The following is a 23,355-nucleotide window of genomic DNA, read 5'->3' as shown; positions in this document are numbered from 1 at the left end:
CTGATACATGTTTAAGCACATTTTGTTATTAAGCACCAACAACCAACATATACATTTTGGATACAGTACAATAACGAAAAGTTGGATATGTAGCTTTAATTTGAAAAAAATTTCTGCATTACAAAATCTGAACACCCTAAAATCTTAGCAGCAGTGGATGTATATATTTTATATAGTTATAACTTTTAACAAATGCTACAGCCAAGATCACTGCTACACTTCAAACTGAATTGGCTCTTTCAGCACAACTGATTTATACAGTTTTGTATTTTGGCTGTTTTAAACAACATTAAGATAAATGTAAGTATAGCAGCTGTCAGCCAGTATGCTATTTAAAACAGAACAAAACACTAGAACTTCACTCATAGCCATTTTGGTAAACCACAATCCCGGAAATCCTCACTGAAATGGGAAATCCAGATTTGCAGTTCACAGTGATGGAGACGGACAGTGCAAGTGATATCACACTCTCCATGGGCTATGTAGGACAAACCACCTCACCCCCTAGCTTAGCTCATGCACTCTCAGCAGCTGTGGAAACAGCTCTAATCCACAACTTACAATTGACTATTTCTCTTCACTGCCATGCTTCTGCTACACTGGAAGAGTGAATATAGGAATCCTCTCACTATACTGGAAAAGTGAATAGGTGCTCCCATGGCAGAGAAGATATGGAAAGTCAGCCACTGCTTCCACTCCACTATTCTCTTCTTCTTCTTCAACTGCTCTGATGGGAGTTTCTACTATGTTCCCCAGCTCCTTGAGTCCAAGTGCAAGGAGCAAATAGAGATGGGCACTGGTCGTTCTCTGTGCTAACCAAATCTCCCTCGCCAAAGGACCAGAGAGACAACTCTCCAAAAAGTTGCTGCTGAAGATGTAGAGTTGGGTCACAGCTGTAGTCTTTCTAAAAGAACTGCTTGCCCTCATTCAGCCTACCAACTTGCTTTGTATGTATTCTTGTAGCTATAGGAGTGCCACAACAGCAGCAAAAAGAACAGGAGTACTTGTGCACCTTAGAGACTAACAGATTTATTTGAGCATAAGCTTTTGTGGGCTACAGCCCACTTCATCGGATGCATAGACTGGAACATAGAGCAAGAAGATATTAATACATACAGAGAACATGAAAAGGTGGAAGTAGCCATACCAACTGTAAGAGGCCAATCAATTGAGATGAGCTATCATCAGCAGGAGAAAAAAAACCAACTTTTGAAGTGATAATTGAGATGACCCATAGAAGGTGTGAGGATACTTAACATGAGGAAACAGATTCAATTAGTGTAATGACCCAACAATTTCCAGTCTCTGTTCAAACCTAAGTTAATTGTATCTAATTTGCATATTAATTCAAGTTCAGCAGTCTCTCTTTGGAGTCTGTTTTTGAAGTTTTTTTGTTGCAAAATTGCCACCTTCAAGTCTGTTACTGAGTGGTTAGAGAGGCTGAAGTGTTCTCCCACCGCAAGACTCTGTCCTTCCACCTGAGACATAGCATCAGCATGAGAAGCAGAGAAGAACAGCTGATAATTTAAAGTAAATTACATCCATCTCATGAGTTCAGGGGAAATCATGAAAATTCACAGAGACAAATGACATTCTACAATATGAGGTTTGTGACTAATAGGATATAGTGATTAATTGTATAGTCTAATATCAACTAATAATATCAACACCCAAGGGCTGTGTTGAAAGGATAATTCACAAGCAAGAAGAAAACAATGGCTAAAATTGGTGTCAGAAGTTAGGTTTCACTGGGGGAAACGATGAGGACATGGGACTCAAAAAAGAGAGACTTTGGTCAGCAAAAACAGCATGACAGAATGAGGCGGCCTATCAAGCCTAGTCTAGTTCGAGAGCCACTGGAAAGAGAGAGACCTGCAGAGACCAGCCAGATGGCATTTTGGACTGGGGAAGCAAGCCAAGGTTTAGATATGCTCCTGTCATGGCTGATTCATCTGCCTCAGGCACCTATCCATGACTGATCAACACACACCAGTTCTTGCAGACATCAACAGAAAGCTGTCTTTCCCCATACTTTTTTATTTTGCTCTCTCTTCCACTTTGTCTCCTTGCCAAAAGCAGCAATAGCCTCAACAACAAGCAACTGAGTTAAAGGTCCAGCTATAGAACTATTATTTATCTTACCCCAAAAGAAGGACTCTCTGATAAAACCAGGGACTTTAATATCCACTCTCTGGAAAAAAAAAAAAAAAAAAAAAACTTTGCTGAGCTTTGGCTAAGATTGTTTTGACTGAATAAACATTCAATTTTTTACTTTAAATTCTTTTTTTCTTGTCTTTTATGTTCAATAAACTAAGACCTTGGCATGAATTTTACAATGCTTGTCATGGTGCCTAAGGAAGCCCAGGTATCTGTGCTCCCAAACCCCAAAACATGTTTAACTGTTTAATATTCTACAGTAACAAAATCATAGTAATAATTCTGACTATCTGGGCCCATTTCTTTAATGAGATTAATAAACCACCATCTTTGTAATTCCATCTGCCTATAATACTGGAAATAAATAAACTCACAAACAGTTGAGACAATGACTTTTTAAAGCCAGCATCCAAAAAGGCATTAAGTTGAAAAATGGTTTAGTTTAGACATTCACCACCATCACATTGCTACACATTTAACAAGAAAATCGGGAACACAAAATAGTACATGTCCACAAGGTGGTCTAATTAACATTCTTGGAGCTTTAACATTTGCATTTCTGTGATTTTAACTGTGTAGTGGAACCTCAATATTAACATTTTGGGTATCTGTATTGTATTTAATTTCCCAGAGGTTTGTTTTTGTGTGTGGATGTTTTTAAGGAAAAATAATAAGCTTGGTATGCATCTTCTTGAAGAGAAAGATGCTTACCTTGTGGGAACTGGTGGTTCCTCAAGATGTGTGGTCCCTATCTGTATCCCCCTCAGGGTGTACATGCGCTAGGAGTTGGAGAATTATTGCAAGCAGTGTACGCAGGTCTGCACATGTCCTATAGTCCTCATACCTCAAACTGAGGACATAAAGGGTGAAGCAGTCCAATTGCCACTCCAGTTCCTTCTCTACCCTGAATCAGGAATGATGCAAAGCAGAGGAGGAGGAGGACAGGTGGTGGAATGCAGATAGGGACCACACAACTTGAAAAACCTCCCGTTACAACAAAGTAAGTAACTTTCTCTTTTTCTTCAAGCACTGGTCCATACGTATACTCCACAGCAGGTGACTGACAAGCACTATTCAAGTAGGAAAAGGGTGCAAGGATACAGGTGGAAGAGCCATCCAAAGGATTGCTGTCCCAAAGGGTGCATCAATAGAGGTATCCAGTACTAGAGCATAATGTCTTTCACATGTGGAGGAAACATCACGTAACTGCCTAGCAAATGTCAATTAGAGGTACTTCATGAAGCTATGGTACTTGGTACTGTTGTCACTTGTGCTCTTGTAGAATGATCCCTTACCTCTGAGGGCAGGAAGATATGACAGCTGGTAGCAGAGCACAGTACAGCCTGAGATCCATTTAGAGAGTCTCTGGGAGGCGATTGCTTGGCCTCAAATTCATTCTGCTTTGGCAAAAAAAGGTCTAGGTGATTTTCTAATTAGTTTTGTCCTTTGTAGATAAAGGACCAGTTTGTCACACATTGAGGGAATGAAATCTCCTGTCCTCCTCCAATGCACGCAGTTTTGGGAAAAAAAATAATCCAGTCAATCCTTTTACATGTAAGTGACCATAAGAACGGCCATACTGGGTCAAACCAATGGTCCATCTATCCCACTATCCCATCTTCCAACAGTGACCAATGCCAGATGCTTCAGTGGGAATGAACAGAACAGGGAAATTATCGAGTCATCCATCCCCAGTCATTCAGTCCCAGATTCTGCCAGTCAGAGGCTTAGGAACACCTACAGCAAGGGGTTCCATCTCTGACTATCTTTGCTAATAGCCATTGATGGACCTATCCTCCAGGAACTTAATTCTTTTTCAACCCCAATTATACTTTTGGCCTTCACATCCCCTGGCAATGAGTTCCACAGGTTGCCTGTGCATTGAGTGAAGAAGTACCGTATATACTCATTCATAAACCGAATTTTTTTGGTAAAAAAGTAAAGCATTAAAGCGCGGGGGTCGGCTTATCAACGGGTCTACAACGGAATATGATGATTTTAAGCTCTATTGAATTATTGAAATGAATATTTAATACATTGTCATTTTGTTTACCTGGAGCGTTCAAAGGCACGGAGTCCCTCAGCTCCCATGGCTGCGGTTTGCCGTTCCCAGCCAATGGGAGCTGCGGGAAGTGGTGTGGGCCGAGGGACTTGCTGGCCGCTACTTCCCGCAGCTCCCATTGGCTGGGAACGGTGAACCACGGCCACTGGGAGCTGAGGGGCTCCGTGCCTGCGAATGCTCCAGGTAAACAAAACGTCCCGTCCTGCTAGCGGCTTACCCTGACGGGCCAGGAGCCAAAGTTTGCCAACCCCTGAAATATAGGGTCGGCTTATGAAAAGGTCATACAGTTTTTGCCATTTTTACCTATCCATTTTGGGGGGTCGGCTTATAAACAAATGGGCTAATTAACAAGTATATATGGTACTTCTTTTTCATTTAAACCTCCTGCCTATTAATTTCATCGGGTGACCCCTGGTTCTTGTGTTATGGGAAGGGGTAAATACCACTTCCTTATTCACTTTCTTCACACCATTCATGATTTTATAGACCTTTATCATATCCCCCCGTTTGTTGTCTTTTTTCCAAGCTGGAAAGCCCAGTTTTATGAATCTCTCCTCATATGGAAGCTATTCTATACCCTTAATCATTTTTGTTGCCCTTCTCTGTATCTTTTCCCATTCCAATATATCTTTTTTTGAGATGGGGTGCTTAGAACTGCATGCAGTCCTCAAGGTGTGCGTGTACCATGGCTTTATATAGAGGCATTATGATATTTTCTGTTTTATTATCTATCCCTTTCCTAATGGTTGCTAACGTTATATTAGCATTTTTGGCTGCCGCTGCACACCGAGGAAGAAGTTTTCAGAGAACTATCCACAATGACTCCAAGATCCCTTTCATGAGTGGTAAAAGCTAATTTAGACCCCATCATTTTATATGTATAGTTGAGATTAGGTTTTCCAATTGCATTACTTTGCGACGCCAAAACTACCTTGTTGTGAACTTTGGATATAGTTGTAATGAGACTATGTCCTTACAGAATATGGTGTATCATGGGTCCGCCATTAGGGTTCTGAGCTCACCTACCCTTCTAGTTGAGGTGATGGCTATACGGAAAGCAACTTTCATTGATAGGTGAGACATGGAACATGTAGCTAGCGGTTCAAAGGGCGTAAGCTTAGTGAGAGCCAAAAGTACAAGGTTTACGTCTCAGTGAGGAGTAGACATCCTTACTGGCAGGAAGGTACTGATTAGGGCAGGGGTCGGCAACCTTTCAGAAGTGCTGTGCCGAGTCTTCATTTATTCACTCTGATTTAAGGTTTCGTGTGCCAGTAATACATTTTAACGTTTTTAGAAGGTCTCTTTCTATAAGTCTCTAATATATAACTAAACTAATAACAACAAGATGACATTCACAGGAGATTTGGGAACCAAAATTGTCTGGGTCAGTTGGGGGTGATGAGGATGATTCATGCCCTGTCCTGTTGAATTTTCCATAAGACCAATGGCAGGAGTGTTATGGGAGTGTTATGGGAAGTAGTAATGATGGTTCTTCAATGTGTGTCCCCCTATGGGTGCTCCATTGTAGGTGTGCTTGAGTCCCTGCGCTGCTGATTGAAAAACTTTGGTGGCAGCGTCCCTTGGTCCCGCACATGAACGGTCTCTTCTTGTGTTGCACCATGAGGCTAACCAGAACGTGTAAGCCAGCAGAGGTTAAAGAATATTTAGATAAGACCTGCGCCATTTAAGCAGAGTGGTACTGGTTGTCTTCGAGATAGACATAGAGGGTAACCTCCTTATGTGCTTATGAGAGCATTTCTTGCCTTCTCAATGAGACCCTAACTGAGTGTCTATAGGAAAGGATTCCCTTGCACCAGAGTCTGACTTCGCGGCGGGAGACACACTCCGTGTTGATTCAGGTCAACGTACAACTCCCACAGCCTGGGTCCGACTGCAGCCGCATGGCCTTCTCCATAAGGTACTTTCTAAGCTGCAATTCCCGTGCCTCACCGGTACGGCTAAGGAAAGAGTGGCAGATTTTGCACTTAGCCACGAGGAGTGCCTCCCCCAGGCAACACAGACAGTGTTTATGGTCTTTGTTGACCGAAAAATAACAAGGGCAGGACACAAGTTTTTGAAGCCCAGAATTCTGGGCATAGTCCAATACTCATAACCGGATAAGGGGTCCCAGAGGTGGGGAAATCTATCTAACTAGAAAAAACGATATACAAAGGCACTAAGGCCAATTTTGAAATATTTACAGATCAAAGAATAACTATGAGGAAGCAGCAGCTCCGTACACTGGAGGTTCTGACCCAGGCCATGTGGTGATAAGAAGGAACTGGAGAGGTGGTTGGTCCACTCTGCCCTTTATGTCCTTGGTTTGAGGCATAAAGAGAGTTATGGCACATGTGCAAACCAATGGACTTGCAAGAATTCTCCAACTCTGGATGCATGCGGACCCACAGTGGAAAAAACACATAGGAACCAGCGCTCGAAGAACTATTACTTTGGGGCTGGCTAGCTTTTTGGACTCAGTTTTGCTAATTTTGCCAGTGAAAATTGTAAGTTCCTTTAAACCCATCAGTGCTCACTTATGAACAATTCCAAAACCATAGAAGACAAAGGGAGTCTTTTCATGACTTCAGTGGGTTTTGGATCAGGCCTTTATCCAGCTGCACACATGTGCATAATACTTATGTAACTTTAAGAGTGTTCCTATAGAATAATTTTTCTGCTGTATATACTCACTTACTTTTCAAATGTTCATATGTTTTAAAAATCAAAACCAACTGCTTTCCATTCAACAAGCCAGGAATCAAACCTCAACGAAGACTGTGAGCCCAGGACCTTATCCTACTACAACTGACTTTATAGGGAGCAGTAGGCCACAGTTAGAGTCCCTTTATTCATAAGTGAAATTAATGACATGCCTAGTTTGTGTAAGAAACAGAATTTGGTGCTAATGCCTATGCCAAGTTTCACACTTCAGCTATTTGTGCCATAGCCATTTTTTTCAAGAGCGTGGTTAGAATAATTTTAATAATGGATACAGTGGATTTTGTTTTCATATTCACAAAACTCAAACAGCTCAAGGGAATTTTGCTCAAACTTTCTACACAAAAAAAATCACCTCCAGGCAGAGACCAAGCATGGAAAATTGAACCCCAAATGTCAATTTCTGTGAAGTTATAAGTGTGTGAAACCAGGGGTTTATTACAGAATCTACTTAGCAAGCTTAAATAAAGCAGTTGCTACTGATGACTACTATAGTAATAAATAGGCATTTTTCCTAATTTCTATGTTTTGTTCATATGTAAATACGAGACACTGAAATCTTTTACATCAGCTTCCTCAATTTCTGAAGACTGACTAAAGAAAGGAAAAGCAGATTGATCTAGATTCTAGATAGTGGTTTATAAATATAATCTAAAATTTAAAAATTAACAATAAAGAACAGCAGTTCAAAACCTCGCGTGCCACATAGTAGCTCCAGGCTCCATTCCTAATCTTACAGCCTAATCCAGTCGTGTCTCCCTGCAAAATTGAATTTCTACATTAATATACACTCAATTCAATTGCTCCCTGGCACACAATAATTCTGTGCCATACAAGGGCAAGTATCTACACCCAATAGAAGAAATTTAAAAGAAAGTGCTAGATGGGATATAGTGTCTGGTTCTTAGCTTGTGCGCTGCAACAAAACATGGTTTAGATTTAAACCATTTTGAAGACACAGAGCAGTAAATGATGTTCCACAAATCTCTTTCAGATGTTTTTCCCCGAAGATCAAGTGTGTTCATGCTCTGAATCCATATGCAGTCAGATAACTTCAGAATACTTAAGCAACACTACACTTAAACTTCCCAGAGAATGCTAGAATGTAATCAGTTTTCAATTTTTATATTTATTTCAACAACATGTTATATGGGTTAAAACCTGCCAAATGATGAACACACTGGTGCTGAGCACCCTTAATTCCTACTAACTTCAACAGGACTTGTTGGTGCTCAACACCTTACAGGATTGAGTGTCCCACATGAAAGCAGATGTTTACTACTTTGGTAAGGCACGTAATACTATTGAGTGCTATGGGAATCTCCAGTGAGCAACATTAGATAGTGCAGTTCCCAAGGCACAAACGGAGAGAGAGCTAGCCTCACCAATAATTTCAATTTTAATAGATACTATACAAGCTATTTTATCTAACTACACAAAGTTACTATAGAAGCAGACAGCAAAATATTTCCAATTACTCTCATACTACTGAAATATAATACTGAATGTTTATGACTTTATAGATGTCTGTTGAAAGTTTCTCATGCTATGTAATACTCTCCTGCTTTGAGGAATTAACTGCAGATCACCACTGTGGATGCAACACACTACATGCTTGAGTACACTGGAGCTTGGCTAATAAAGCATCTGAAACAGATTTCTGATATATTGTTCACTTGCTTAGTATCTCTGAAATGGCTTAACAAATATAAATTGTGTTTTGTTACCATGCACGAACAGCTAGCCAGCTATGGTCACTCTGTCCCACCCAGTGCTTTCTTCTAATTTCCTCTGCTTATGGTGAAGGGATCCTTGCCCGAGCCTGACATAGAATCACTTTATGTCAAAAAAACATCTGAGTGAGCTTTAACGCAGGAATCCAAAACTGATGAGGGATGAGATTCTGTAGACATGCTGTAATGTGAAAATGTTATGTGTGGTAACATAATGAAAACATGTATTTATCAATATAAATGTGCCAAAACTTTTGTACTGTTTGGATTGCACTTATCCTGATTCATAAATCTCTAAGGAAGAATGAGATAGGAGTAAATTCAACAAGTTTATTTTGAACTGAATGAGTAGTCCAGTACTCCTAACTTTGCACTTAGTTACCAAGGTTGACAATAAAATTTTTGCTGTTGGAAAAATGATTAAAAGATTGTTAATAAGGAGTTAACATGTTACACTGGTAGGCTTGTTGCACTAACATTTTACTTTAAAAACATTTAGGGACTGATCCAAAGTCCACTCTTTCCACGGACGTCAATGGGTTTTGGATCAGACTGTTAAGACGGTATTTGTCTTGTATGATCTGGCAAATATTCACATGCCTCATGAGGTGAGAGCTCTTCACCCACTGAAGTCTGTGGAACTGAAGAGCACGCTTTAGTTGATACACAGAATATGTACTAATTTAAGAGATGTAATGTTTCAAGATCAATTATTATAATTAGGGTAACTTTCAAGTGGAAATGCATTCATGTAGTGGGCTTACTAAGCAAATCATTAGATACTGAACGGAAAGGACCTCACTATATTTTGGTTTGGTCAACAGAATAATTATTCCTAATAAATCCCTAAAATGACTCCACTCTACTACTACTAATTTTCACCACAAAATTGAGTGTACTTTTCTTATGCTACCTTTCTGTAGGTCACATACCCAAGTTTTCCAACATTATCTAAAGCAGGGGTTCTCAAACTGGGGGCCGTGGGGTTATTACCTGGGGGGTCACAAGCTGTCAGCCTCCACCACAAACCCCGCTGCACCTCCAGCATTTATAATAATGTTAAATATAAAAAACTGTTTTTAGTTTACAACGGGGGGTCGCACTCAGAGGCTTGCTGTGTACACCAGTACAAAAGTTTGAGAACCACTGATCTAAAATATCTAAAGTATCTTATCTAAAGTAAAAGAGGCAAAATGACCAGAAACAAACATAACAACATTTTATATGTTCTCAAAACATAACTGCAAAGATAAAACACTCCAATGTATAGTACTTTTCCACTGAACTGCTGGTTCCATACACTATGGCCCCAGTAAAAAGAATTACATTAAAGATTTAGGCAAAATGAAGAGAATTCCCAAAACAACCGCAAAATTATTAAGGGATTTAATGAGAGACAAGACTAAAAGAACTGGATACATATAGATTATCGCTTTTATTATTATTTGTATTTCAGTAACTCCTTGAAGCCCCAACCCAGGATAAGGGCCCCACTGTATTAGGCACTGTACATTGAAATTAACAACAAAAACAAAAAAAGTTCCTGCCCCAGAGAGTTCACAGTCAAGTAATATTACAAGACACAACAGAAGGAAGAAATGGGCAAAAGAGGTGGGGGAGAGGGGAGGAGAGAGAGAGAGAGATGTGAGGACAAGATGACAGCATAATGAGGAAGCTTTGCAGTTAAACTGGTAGTCTCATCTTGCTATAAGCCTAGCCACTGTCAGATGGCAGGATTTTACAGGTAAATCTTAAGAAGGGATGTGAAAGAGGACAGGGATTTTATGGAGTTTTTCCCTCAAGTATGGGAATAGGTGGGAGAAAGCGTGAAGGTGCCTGAGTGAGAAGTGCAGGCTGAGCACAGTGAATAAGGGCCAGATTTTCAGATAAGTCTCAACTAAGCCTCAATTTTGGCAGGCACAATTTTGCACCTGCTGTGTACTGCATATGCAAATACTGTAGTTAGATGGCTAGCTACCCAGTTTGTGGGTGCAGACAGTCAGACATCTACTAGAATTTGTGCCTGCAGGAGCAATTGCAAAAACGGAGCTTGCTTCTAAAAATCTGAACTCAGGGAAAATCTGAGCACTGTCTGTAAGCCCTTGTAAAGTGTAAACACAAAAGAGGGAAGGAATTGGACAGAGTGGTACAAGGCCATACAGGCAGGATTACTGGGATACAACTAAGAAAAGGCACACTTAGGTAACGTTTCGGCGGGGGGAATGGTCTCTTAGGTGAAGCACTGCAACCTCAATAACTTGAAGTGTTTAAAACTACTTAAAGCACTACAGTACCCTATGGGAACAATCCTGCTCTGAAACAGAAATGCCTCATACTGTTGATACCCCATTATTTTCCATGATTTTGTGACAACATGATTTAACACTGTATAAAGTGTGAGCAAAAATAATATTAAAAAGACACTGAATTTCTAACTTTGGTATTAATATTAAACGCTGTTTTTCACATCATTTGGTTCGTAGAGTAGCTTATTTATTGTACTTCTTGTACCACTTTTTGTATAACTTTGCAAAATGATTTTGGTTGAAAGTTTAAAACTGCCAGTACAACTTCAGATGTAGAGATTCAATTTCCTTTTATACACAGTGTGCTTCTTATTGTGGGGAGGTAAACAATTCTTTTGTCAACCATTAGATATAAATTAAAATAGAAGGTTAATGTTAGCAAAGTTTACTGTTGTCTTCATACTTCTTTATAAATGACAACTGAAAAAATTAATTCATTTAACAAATCTGTTTATAATATTTTAAATAGTCTGTATGTTCATTTTTCCTACCTGGCCAGTCTGAAAATGCCTTGCAAACTGATTAACCACTCGATAGTCACTTGCAAAATACTCCATGAGGATAGAGGGAACTTCAGCAAAATCAGTAGGACATCTGGTCCCTAGGGAAGGAATTGATTGAGAATATGAGTATACAGCTATTTACGTTAGCACACATAATTCTCTTTCCAAGAGCTCGTTAGCATTTAATTTGGACTTCTAATGAACTGTAATATTCTTTCATTCCTTAAGTCAATATTTTATTTCTATACCATTACTGTACATATTGGCAGAAAAACTTCATTATTATCCTACACATTTTACTATAAATCACAACGTAAAAAAATATTTGAACAGCTGGGTGAGGCACTTTATGAAGCTGTGGACCACACCTTGCTAAAATAAACCAAGCTGCAGCCAATCTGGCCCTACATAAAACACCAAATCTTCTGAATTGTCCTCAACCTAAATCCAGTCACAATGTAAATCAAACTTTGCATTAATCCCACTCACAATCCTTGTTCTTATCTCCCATCTGTTTCCTGAGCTCACGTAGCTCTGTTTTATATTAGCCTTTCTTTACAATGCAATCATCAGGTGAAAACATTTTTGCAGGTTCAAAACATGTTCTAAATAAATTTGAGGAAGTAATTATTTGCAGTCACACAATGGTGTTTTAAAAAGCACAACCCCCAAATCCTCTCTCTCTTCCCTGATCACCTTCACTCTAGCTCTGTGTTATCAGCACTGTACCAACACTGAGAGGTACTAGAAAAAATGAGACATCATTGAACCAAAGCTGTACATACAACAGCAACATAAATGTGAGTCAGGAATAGCAAGTCCTCAGTTATTTTATTTCCTCCCTGACCCCAATGTTAAGCTATCTCCTTCCTTGAAGAAAAAAACTCTTTAAGCAAATATCACTTCCAACCTCAAACTTCGCTGCATGTGTATTAGGGCATGCCTACACTGCAGTAAAAAACCATGGAACTGATTAACAGGGCCCAGGTCAGCTCGTGGGGCTTGGTCTGCGGGACTAAAAATTGCAGTGCAGATATTCGGGCTCAGGCTGGAGCCCAGGCTCTGGAACGTGACTGGGGAAGGAGGTCTCAGAGCCTGGGCTCCAGACTGAGTGGGAACATCTACACTGCAACTTTTAGCCCCACACGCTCAAGTCAGCTGACACAGCCACGCAGGGGCGGCTCCAGGCAGGGGCGGCACCAAGTGCGTGCCTGGGGCAGCAAGCCACGGGGGCAGCCTGCCGGTTGCTGTGAGGGTGGCAGTCAGGCTGCTTTCGGCGGCATGCCTGATGGAGGTCCGCCGGTCCCGCGGCTTCGGCGGCGGGGACGCCGATGGCGCGGCACCGGTGGACCTCCCGCAGGCATGCCGCCAAATCCACGTTACCAGCGGACCTTCCGCAGGCACGCCGCCGAAAGCCGCCTGCCTGCCGTGCTTGGGGAGGCAAAAAACCCACCCCTGCAGCCATGTAAAAGAACTTTCTGAACTGTCTGCAAATATTAAATGCAGCATATGATGTACCAACCAGTTTGGACAAAACCAGGACTCTGACCTGTTTACCAAAGATGAGAGCAGGGCCATACAGCTTGCCAGCTGCCATCCAGTACACTGATGCTGAGTGCCATGGTTTGAAAAGGACTGACAATGAAAAAGGAGCTCTCTTTTTTTCTCATGTGCACTACCCCTTTTGTGTATGTCTGGTGATATGTGACTTGGTAGGCAATGTTTTCATTCACGCTCATTTATTTGTGATAAGACGACGTACTAAATTCCACACTGATAAATTACCAATTTGTTTTGTTTACCAACTAACAAAATGTACAGCCTGGCTTTGGAATTTCCATATTGCAAGTGCATTCTTTTTTTTAAAAATCACTTTTGATGCAATTTTTTTCACAATAAGTTTTCTAAATCATTTACAACCCAGGATCATCATACTTTTATGTTGGGTGCAAGCTGAGTTCAATTTACTTTCAATCAGCCCATTATTCTATTACTACAAACAGAACTGGTTGAGAGGGGAGCTTGCAGGGCACTGGGCAACACCACTAGAAAGCATCAAAGAGACAGCAAGAAAGAGTTTGTTGGATTCCTTAGCAGGAAAGGGGACCAATTTCACTTTTTGTAATTGGGACTCTGAAAATCAAACTAATATCGGGAGGCTGAAGGAATGCTCACAGCATCCCAAAGGGAGTGGTAAGTAGACTTACAACAAACTGATATGAAAAAGGAAAAAGAAAATTTGAGGTCAAGGATTACTCTAAATTTCTGACCTTCAGAGCAGAGTTAAAGTTTCAATTAAGGAAAGTGATAGCTGAATCAGAAACATAGAACAGTCCTTGTCTTAACTTTGAAGGAAAAGCTCCTTTCATCCTTGTTCATAGTTAAGGGTAGAGTAAAGTGAGATGGTCCACCAGCTGCATTTTTCCCATCATCTTCAAAGGGTACACATCATGACAATCCGCCCTCTGGGCAAAACCTGGATACATGTCCCTTTGAAGCCAGTCAACGTCACTCTGTGCATTAGTCACTGGGGTCTCTAGAGACGAACAAGAGGTGTTCTCCCCCTACCCATGATCCCATCCCAAAGACTGAGCATGCTGCTTTTCAATCTCCAATCTTGCCAGCCAAGCAGCCAGGCATCTGAATTGTGATACTTTGCATGATGCTGCAATATACTTCCAGGTTGCATTTACAAGAGTAAGTTATACTTTTCCTATGTGCTAACAGAGTCAAGACAGTAAACAGAGATCATAAATTGAATCAACAGGTGTGGAGGGTTAATTGGAAATGTGACTTTTCACAGGCTTGTCACTGAAACCTGCATTATGATATAAAGATCTCTAATACCCTAATAAAATTTAAAAGATTATACAATATTTTGGAAGATTAAGAAATACATAAACCCTGCAGACAGAATTACTCCATGGCTGCACACTTAATTTTAAAATGCAGTTTGAAGAACTAAACTAAACTAAACTACCTACCTAACTACTGGTTTACCAGGTTCAAGATACTACAGTTATTTAAATACATACTCCCTACTTCAGGAAATTAATAAGTGCGAATTATTCATTCAAACATTTAACAACAACAAAAATCACTATTCCTGATGTCTTACCAGTGACATGTTGGTACCGAGTTCGTCCCAGCATGGAATGCATAGCATGTCCCATTTCATGGAACAGATTCTCCATCATGCCAGGGGTTAGTAATGTGGGTGAACTCCTAGTTGAATGGGGCAGACTCAGCATAAGAACAACAACAGGGAGCTGGTATTCTCCATCTTCCCTTAACCTGCCTCCACGAATTGTAAAGTGACAGTCCTTTGAAGATAAAATAACCACTCAGAAAAAGCCATGCTATACAGATACTGTTATCACAGTAACAGTATTAAATAAATGCTGAATGTCTTAACATTAAGAGTCCTATTCTGCTCTGTTACACCAATGCAATCCCATTAACTTCAATAGAGTTGCTTCAATGTAACATAGCAGAATTTGAGCCAGTCTTTATTATACTTTCCCATCTCTGTTTACTATTTTTTTACTTGAGATTATAATAATGTTAAAAGATTCTTTTATTTCATAAAGATAAAAACAAAATATTGCAATAGCTTTAACATCTTGAACAAAATTTTATTTTCTAAAAGCAGCATGTTTAAGTTTAATCCATCTAAGGAGTAAATATCCAAAAGGTTAAAATTCCCATCTTTCCCAAAAAGATTTAGTTTATTGTCACATCAGAACTTCACTGACCTACAAATACTATATATCATATACAGTCTCTCCCCATTAATTGGCAGAGTTTTAACAGCAAGCTCTATTGTGAGGAGACATCTTATTAAGACATCATTCTTTTATAAAATATATCGCAGAACATGTTACAAAGTGTTAGCAAAAATAACTAAAACCAAACCACACTTGACAAAATAAGTAATAATGCTGTTTCACAGTGTGTGTTTGCTTATTCACAAATTCATAAAATTCAGGCATTTGCAAAACATTTCTCAGTCATTAATGCCAATTAATGAGGTTCTGTTGTATTTTGTTTTGTAGTTTATAGACTGGCACCACGGTGGTAGTCCGCATATCTAAAAATTGTAGACAGCTTCATCTATTTAACGTGAGGTTTGAGAAATAATCCAGCTGACATTCTGGACTTTTGCCTTGGTACAGAGTGTATTTGATTTCAGATACTGGTTGTTCATAAGCAGCAGGTAGATAATAAGAAAGCACTAACTCTCAAAAACCTGCTTATTTTAGGGTTTTCATAGTGCCTGTCAGTGTAGTATCTGAGGATTCAACATATGTGGGGCTTATTAAAAGGAAGTTATTGGCAAAAATAAAAAGTTTAAAGGAAGTTAAACAATCAGTGTAATTATATATACTTTGGAATTAAGTATTCCTAGAATCTAAATACATTATAGATTTTTCTATAATTATGTTTGGCCTTACAGGTGGTCTTGTTATGTGTGAATTTGTTTGTTAGTTAGGGGAGAGGGATAGCTCAGTGGTTTGAGCACTGGCCTACTAAACCCAGGGTGTTGTGAGTTCAAGCCTTGAGGGGGGCCAAAAAAAAAAAAAAAATAGTTGGGGATTGGTCCTGCTTAGAGCAGGGGGTTGGACTAGATGACCTCCTGAGGTCCCTTCCAACCCTGATATTCTATGATTCTAAGTCCAAATGTATGTTGCTGGACTAACATTAATAGTAAATGACCCTAATACTGTAGTCCTTATTCAAGCAAAACCACCAGTGAAGTCAGCCCATAGCTGTTACCTGATGTGGTTTGTCTGCTCGTTGGTAGAAGTCACAATAGATGTACCCCAGCAAACCCTCATTTTCATGGACGACTGCCTGGAAAAGAAATAAATATATAATTTCCAAAGTGAAAGTTCTGCTGAGCTGGGAAGGTGAGAAAGTATCACTCTCAGATATATTCAATAGAAAAGGTTTATACTGCATATATTTTGCAGCACATTATACTTTTACATAAAAAATAATATAGGAATAATTTATTCTACTGCAGTTGAAATATTGATGTACAAAATATTTCAAAGCTTGACCTTCAAACGGCACAAATTTCTGCAGTTTATACAAACTGATTACTCTCACACAATAAAAATAACCACCCCATCTTTTACCATCAGATGGCAAGTTAACTACTCCAGGGCTGCAGAACATAAATTAAGTACAGCAGGAGTTGATTTACCAAGGAGACAGATATGAGAGGATAGCCAGAACTGGTAGATTAACCACTGAGGATTTGAGGAGCAGCAGTCCTCACTGGAGGCTGAGTTTGGAAGTGGAAGAGAGGGAGGGAGGATGCCCACTGGAGAATACTGGGAGGGAGTGGAAGGACAAAAGAACAGAGCAAAATGGCAAATAGAGAGCAGTCCATGTCTGCTACTTCCATCCTACAGAACAAGCCAGAAATAGAAAGGCTTGAGTCAAATAAGAAAATAAGACATGCACAATAGGAAAGAAGGGAAGAGTAAAAGCCCTACACAGTAAGAATGCACATTTGTAGCTGCATGAGTTAACAACCATGTACATTATTTCAGGTTTAATTCAGAAAATACAATTCTCTCTCTGTTTCTCTCTATGGAGAGACCCAGCCATTCTGAATCTGGCATCTTTCACTTGGGGAGAGATTTTTCAAGACATTTAGGCGCCTACAGATGCAGATAGGCATTTTCGCAAGTGACTAGTCACCTATCATTGACTTCAATTGGAGATAAATGCCCTACGCAATTCTGAAAATCCCAATAGATGCCTATCTGCATCCTTTGGCACCTAAATACCTTTGAAAACCTGTTCCTTGTCTCTTAAGAGACCACATGAGCAACTCTACCATACGCTTTTGTGTTTAAGACTGTTAGGAATTAGAATTCTCACCAGTTTGCGAACATCTTCACACCAGAGCTCTCCTTTCTCAGTTTGCTCTGCATAGAGAGAGATTCCTAGGAGCTGATTGAACAAGAAGTTCAGACCTTCCATACATGCTCCAAGAGAGAAAAATGGACAGTACAAACTGGGCTCAATGTTATACCTAAGAAAACAAACAAAAAAAGAGTCAAAATATTTGTTGAGCTTTACAATCGGAGGTGTAAAATATGGTCTTGATTTACTTATTATAGGCACTTTATGGTGCTCATCTTCTGTATCCCAGCATCTCACAAGTACAAATGAATTAAATCTCACAACACCCTTGTTGAGAATAAATAACCTAATTTTTCAAATAGGGAAAGTGAGGCAGCGGTTAAGGCACAACATTTCAAAAGCATCCACTAGTTTAAGTCTTTAATTTTGAGTACCCAACTTGACACATGAAGGACACTATTTTCATAGGTGCTGAGCACCCCTAGCTCAAACTGAGTTGAACTAAACAGCTTGTCTATCACGAACAAATGTTGCCAGATGAATAGCAAGATATTGTAGCATGCATTATAGGGATAATACAAAGGACACAACAAAATGCCAAAACTGCAAAAAAGTTGTAAGAATGGATGAAAGTGCCTTAGAGACCTAAGCAACCTAGTGCTCAGAATCCCTGATAATCAGTCCCTACATGTCGCAAACTGGGCACCAAAAATTGAGGTATCCAAAATTAGTGAACACTTAAGAAAGCTGGGGCTTAAGTGACCTGCCCAAGGTCACAGTCTGTGACAAAACTGGGAACAGAATGCCTAGTGCCTGATTCTTGCATGGCCCTCAATCACAAAAACATCCCTGCTTCCTGGATTTGCATACAAATTGCCAACAATTGATACACACTAGCCAAGGGAGCAGCTGCCCTTACATCTGCCATTTCTTCCAGGCTCCAGAGTACTGAATGACTGCACTCTTAGTGTGGCTTTTTCTTTAGAAGATCATTGCTCCTTCCATCTTATATGCTTTTCCTCTTTCATGTCATTTTTTTTTTTATTTCTCCCTGACCAATCAGTAGTCACTGAAGTCTAAATTTGCATCAGGAAGACTACAACAGCTGAACACCAAACATTTAGAACCCTGTTATTTTAAAGCCTCTGATCAAAAGGCTTAACTATAGCTAAGCTGTGAAAGAGTCAGTTACTCTTCATCCAAACTGCTCACCCCTCCTTCCTCCTCACCCCAACATACACAAAAGACAGTGCCTTAGAACTAAACACACTTTGGCATCGTCTTTTGGAGTCATGTTGCTTATAACTGCAGTTACAATTCACTACCCAACTTTAGTAGGCTGTGGTGCACAGCGGGACAGGATTAGCGCTCTAAGCCACTACACCCGTTCTTTTAAGCATTTCAATGTGGGTTTGTTTTTTCCCCCACCATCTTTTATATTATCCCAATAATGCACTCCAGCAGTATTTTGCTACCACCATGGCAACATTTGTTGAAGCTAGTGGAGATGTTTAGTTTCAAGACTTCGCATATTTGCACACTCCACCCAGATTTTATTTCTGGCTTCTTGCGTGTGTATCATTCTGATTTTAACTATAACAGAACACAGAAAAAACCCCAAGAATTCTGAAAGGGTATTGTACTGGTCATTACTTCCCCCAATACAGGCAGCACCATTTAAACTCACCCCACTTATGTAACAGCTGCACTTTGGGGTGTGACACAGCAAAAAAACAAAAAACAAAAAAAAAAGGACACACTTTCCTCCTTTATCATTGATAAGTCTCCAAAGAGCAAAACATATGCTTCCAGCCTAAAAGGCATCATTTTAGATTAAAGAAAATAAAAAGACAGAACACAAGTCTCCATGAGAGAGAGAGAGAGAGAGAGAGAGAGAGAGAGAGAGTGTGTGTGTGTGTGTGTGTGTGTGTGTGTGTCTCTGTCTGTCTGTCTGTCTTCCATAACAGCACACACAGCAACTGTGAGAACAAAATGGCTGCTGTCTCTGCATGCAGGTACACTTCATAGTACTGTAAAGTACAGTACCTAGACTGCATCTATGCTACTGTTTTTCAGCCCTGTAATTCCTAACAGGTGCAGCTCCAGCAGTAGTAGCACTGTTGTAAACTGTAGTAGAAAAAGCTCAGACAGACTCGAGAGTTTTTACCGTGTTGTCTAACCCAGCTCAGAAGGACGGCTACTGTGCAAACCTCTCAAAAACCTCTGCCAAAGCACGTTAGTCTTACTATACCACTCTCTCTGGAGTTGATTCCAGTACTGACCTGAGCACAAACAGCAAATTTGTGTTTTAATGGTTCTTTTTAAAAAAATGTGGAAAGACTTAGTAATTACTGTGAAAGCTTACTGTCTTTATACACATTGTTTTGATATCTTATTTTGTCAGTCTACATAGCTATTAGAAGATCGAATTTTTAAGAACCCAATTTCCCTTTTGTATTATACTCATGCCTGTAGCACATGATTTATCACCTGACAAGAGAAAGTTCAAGACAACAATGTAAAGTAAGGATTTTTCGGGAAGTATATGATTCTTATCATTATAGATATTATAATAATGTATTCCAAAAGAAATTAAGAATGGAATAAGAGACAAGGCTGTTCTGTTTTTTGGTCTGATAATATTTCAGTTCAATTGGTGCCCATTTTGAAAGAACAGCGTGAAGAATTTTCAAATAAATAGGACAAATTTGGAAAGAGTCTGAATCTTAGATCCAAACATTACGATTTGTTGTATTTGATTCATATGAAAGTACTGGAAGTACACGGAGCACCCATAACAATACAGTGATAGTTACATTATAAATACATTTGTGAAGCATACCTTCTAAAGATAAAAAATAAAGTCAATATTTGTGGTATGGGATTTCATATACATATGCAGAGATCAGAATCGCACAGTACTTTCTAAAGGGATGATGCAAGACCTGATGATAAGGTCATGTGGATGTATTGCCAGGCACATTATTTCAACTATGTTAAAAGACGACAGTATGTTTTCTGCTATTGCCGAAACCCAATGGAAATGTTATATTAGCATGATGTTTTAAAATATGTTTGCTTGAAAAAGGCACAAGCAAATCATAATATTTTACATTCATATAATACCTTTTACCAAAGAAGCTCAAAGTGCTGCACAAAAGTGAATATAAATCTCTGTGTTCCAGAAGATGTAGGTAATTTTCCTCTCTCTATTTTTAGTGGTGGGGAGGGAAGAACTACTGGAGTGCATGGATTGTAGAGGTAGGAGAGGATATGTTGACCCATTGCCCCCACCTTAGGGGACCCTGAGGCAAAAGCTGCCTCCATGAATATACCCCCATGCTGAGATGGAGGGGAGGGAAGGAGAGCAGCTGGAACCACACGGCTTGCCTTTACATACTCTGAGTTACACAAGCATCATCTGATTTGGGAGGAAAGCAGATAGTGTTGTAGTGGAGCAGACAGAATGGAAAGGAGACAGATTGGGTCAACAAGCTGGCTGGGCCTGTGGACAATGTAGAGGAAGAGGGGCGCAAGTGGACTGTACTTTTTTTTTTTTTTTTTTAAAGAAGGTTGGCTAACAAGACATGTTTGTTTATATCTTGTTTGTCTGTGTAATTAGATTGTAAGCTCCTGGGACAAGGATTATCTCTAACTATAGATCTTCAGCAATCATGCAGAACTAGATAGACACGCCAAAAGCCTAGGGCCTCTTTACAACAGCTCCTCTCTTCACTCACTGTATTATGCGGAGCACAGGTACAGCCATTCACTGGGAAGGATACCGTCCAAGCCTAATTATAAATGCCTTTATAGGAAGATTCAGTTCTGACAATGCCTCAGACTTGTTATGTGACCTTGGCCTAGTCACACAACTTCTCCATTGTTAATATTTAATCAGGATCAGGCCCTCATCATGCTGTGGAAACACAAGTGCCACAAATGCCACTATTTAAACACGAGCCCTGAGTAGGGGACATATATTGGGGAGATTGTGTCTAAGCATGCACAGTTTCTCCTGATGTTACCGTTTGCTTATCTGTCCCCCCACATGCAATCTGCTAGACCTGTTAGACGGTTAGAATGCTCATCGTGGTATGCTGGTCTCATTCTGAGGCATTGTCAGCAACTGAATCTGCCTATAAAGGCATTTATAATTAAGCTTGGAAGGATTGCATTTTTAAATCGGTAAATATTGATTTCATTGTACACACACAAACCAACAAAAATATTTCCAGGAAGGCAAAGGAAGACAAATGCTGCCTGAGAATGTATTAGAGTTGTTTTTGGTTTATTCTTTGTTTAAAAATTCACAGGAATTTTTCAGTGTTTATTACAAAAATTAAAAAACTGGAGTGCCAAAAACTAACTTAACAGTTTTCTAGGTAAATATCAGAGTTAATATTGGGGGAGAGGAAGAAAAGTAACGGAGAAAAGTAAGAGTAATAAAAGTAAAAGCAGTTTAATGCTATGGTTTATTTCATGGATGGTCTAGGTTTATTTCGTCCTCCCTCAGCATGAGCTGAACTAGATGACCTCTCAAGGTCCCTTCCAGCCCTACATTTCTATGGTTTTAAGAACTGTACTTTAACAGTATGTATACATACACACACGTGTTTTTTCCACTACACTGCCTTTACTTTAACAACCTTTCATTTACACTTATATTAATTATTAATGTAAACACATCTATCTAATGTAATGTATTGGATATCCTTAATGTAATCAGTATTTTCATGTACTTTAATAATCCAAAATTTGAGTGAAAAAAAATCATTTAAAAAAATGAACCACAGCTTTTGTAAAATCTGGGAAATGTTCAGTTAAAAAAAAAAAATCAGTAAAAACTGAAGGCTAAGGGCCTTAAGTATGAGGTAAGGCTGGGTTTCTCCATCTGTAAAGGGCCACTGCTAACTGGAAATTTAGTCAATTTTTAAAAATTAATTAAAAAATAGTTTCAAATAGTAACTTTGCCATCAAGTGCCTCTGGTAATGTTTGTGGTGTTAAAATACAGCGAAAAAATGTGATTGTAAGTTGTTTGTCTCACTTGTTGCTGTGTAAAAACCCAACAAACTGAGGGTAAAACTACCTACTTACCTACATGGGAGAAACCGTGAAAATGACTATGCACAAAGTGCTGTCAAATACATGAAGTAAATCAACAATGCTTTTTCATCTCCTTTAACCTTTCAATTAGTTACCTTAGGTAAAAAAAAAAATCAGACACCAGTATGATTTTACGGTAATGATGCCCCTTAAATTACCCTGTTGTGCCTGTAGGAATAGCAGCATGTACGGTATATACAACAGGGTACGCTTCCGAAATCCTGTAATACAGTGATGCAATAGAGTAAATAATGAACTTAGTTTCCTTGCTTTCGTTATCCATCTTTTAGCAAATTCCCCAAACTCTGCCCCCCTGAGTGTTTTCTAAAGCCAAGGAATTTGCACGTTGTATCAAAATCCATGCCAAAAAACCTGAACTATTTTAATAATGCACTTAGTGGCAGAAGATGAGTGTAGAGATTTTCAACAAGAAGTCACAATACACTCTCAAAGAAAGCAGAAATACCAAATACAACAGCTTCTTTGATGTGAAATCCTGGTTTATATTAAAAGATGAACTATAGGAGAAATCTAGACATCTTAAAGTATGTGGCTCAGCACTATTTTTAAAAACTCATGCATCTAACTGATTTAACAAAATGAAGTGACACAATGGGGTGGGGTTATTCTTCAAGAATAGTATACATCAAACAAAAAGGCAGTGTTGCTATAAAGAACAAGGACGGGGTGTTTCATTATAAATAATTATTTCTAAGCTTGTATGACTTCACTGAGTCTAAATAAAATGCAAGCTTCTAAAACGGCTTTCATTTAACCTGTTCATTTGGAAAGAAACTAAGACTGTTTTGTGCACCATGACTTTCATCTACGCCATTCAAAATGCTTTTGATAAACTTGGACATCAAAGAATGATGATATTTACTCAAAT

The 23,355-nt window shown here is 39.3% G+C and overlaps 1 protein-coding gene across 1 annotated transcript in view; it reads right to left on the bottom strand.

The window, feature by feature from the left end:
* MIPEP (mitochondrial intermediate peptidase) overlaps positions 1 to 23,355 on the bottom strand; it is a 144,126-nt gene that overhangs the window by 78,463 nt on the left and 42,308 nt on the right. Inside the window, exons 11-14 of the mRNA XM_065420314.1 lie at positions 17,375 to 17,528; positions 16,256 to 16,333; positions 14,598 to 14,802; positions 11,468 to 11,577 (exon numbers count right to left, since the gene is read on the bottom strand). Coding sequence (XP_065276386.1) covers positions 11,468 to 11,577; positions 14,598 to 14,802; positions 16,256 to 16,333; positions 17,375 to 17,528 — 547 coding nt within the window. The remainder of the gene's footprint in view (positions 1 to 11,467; positions 11,578 to 14,597; positions 14,803 to 16,255; positions 16,334 to 17,374; positions 17,529 to 23,355) is intronic.

Source organism: Emys orbicularis, chromosome 1, assembly GCF_028017835.1.
Source record: "Emys orbicularis isolate rEmyOrb1 chromosome 1, rEmyOrb1.hap1, whole genome shotgun sequence".
Classification (NCBI taxonomy): domain Eukaryota; kingdom Metazoa; phylum Chordata; order Testudines; family Emydidae; genus Emys; species Emys orbicularis.
This window is presented reverse-complemented; position numbering and strand designations above follow the sequence as displayed.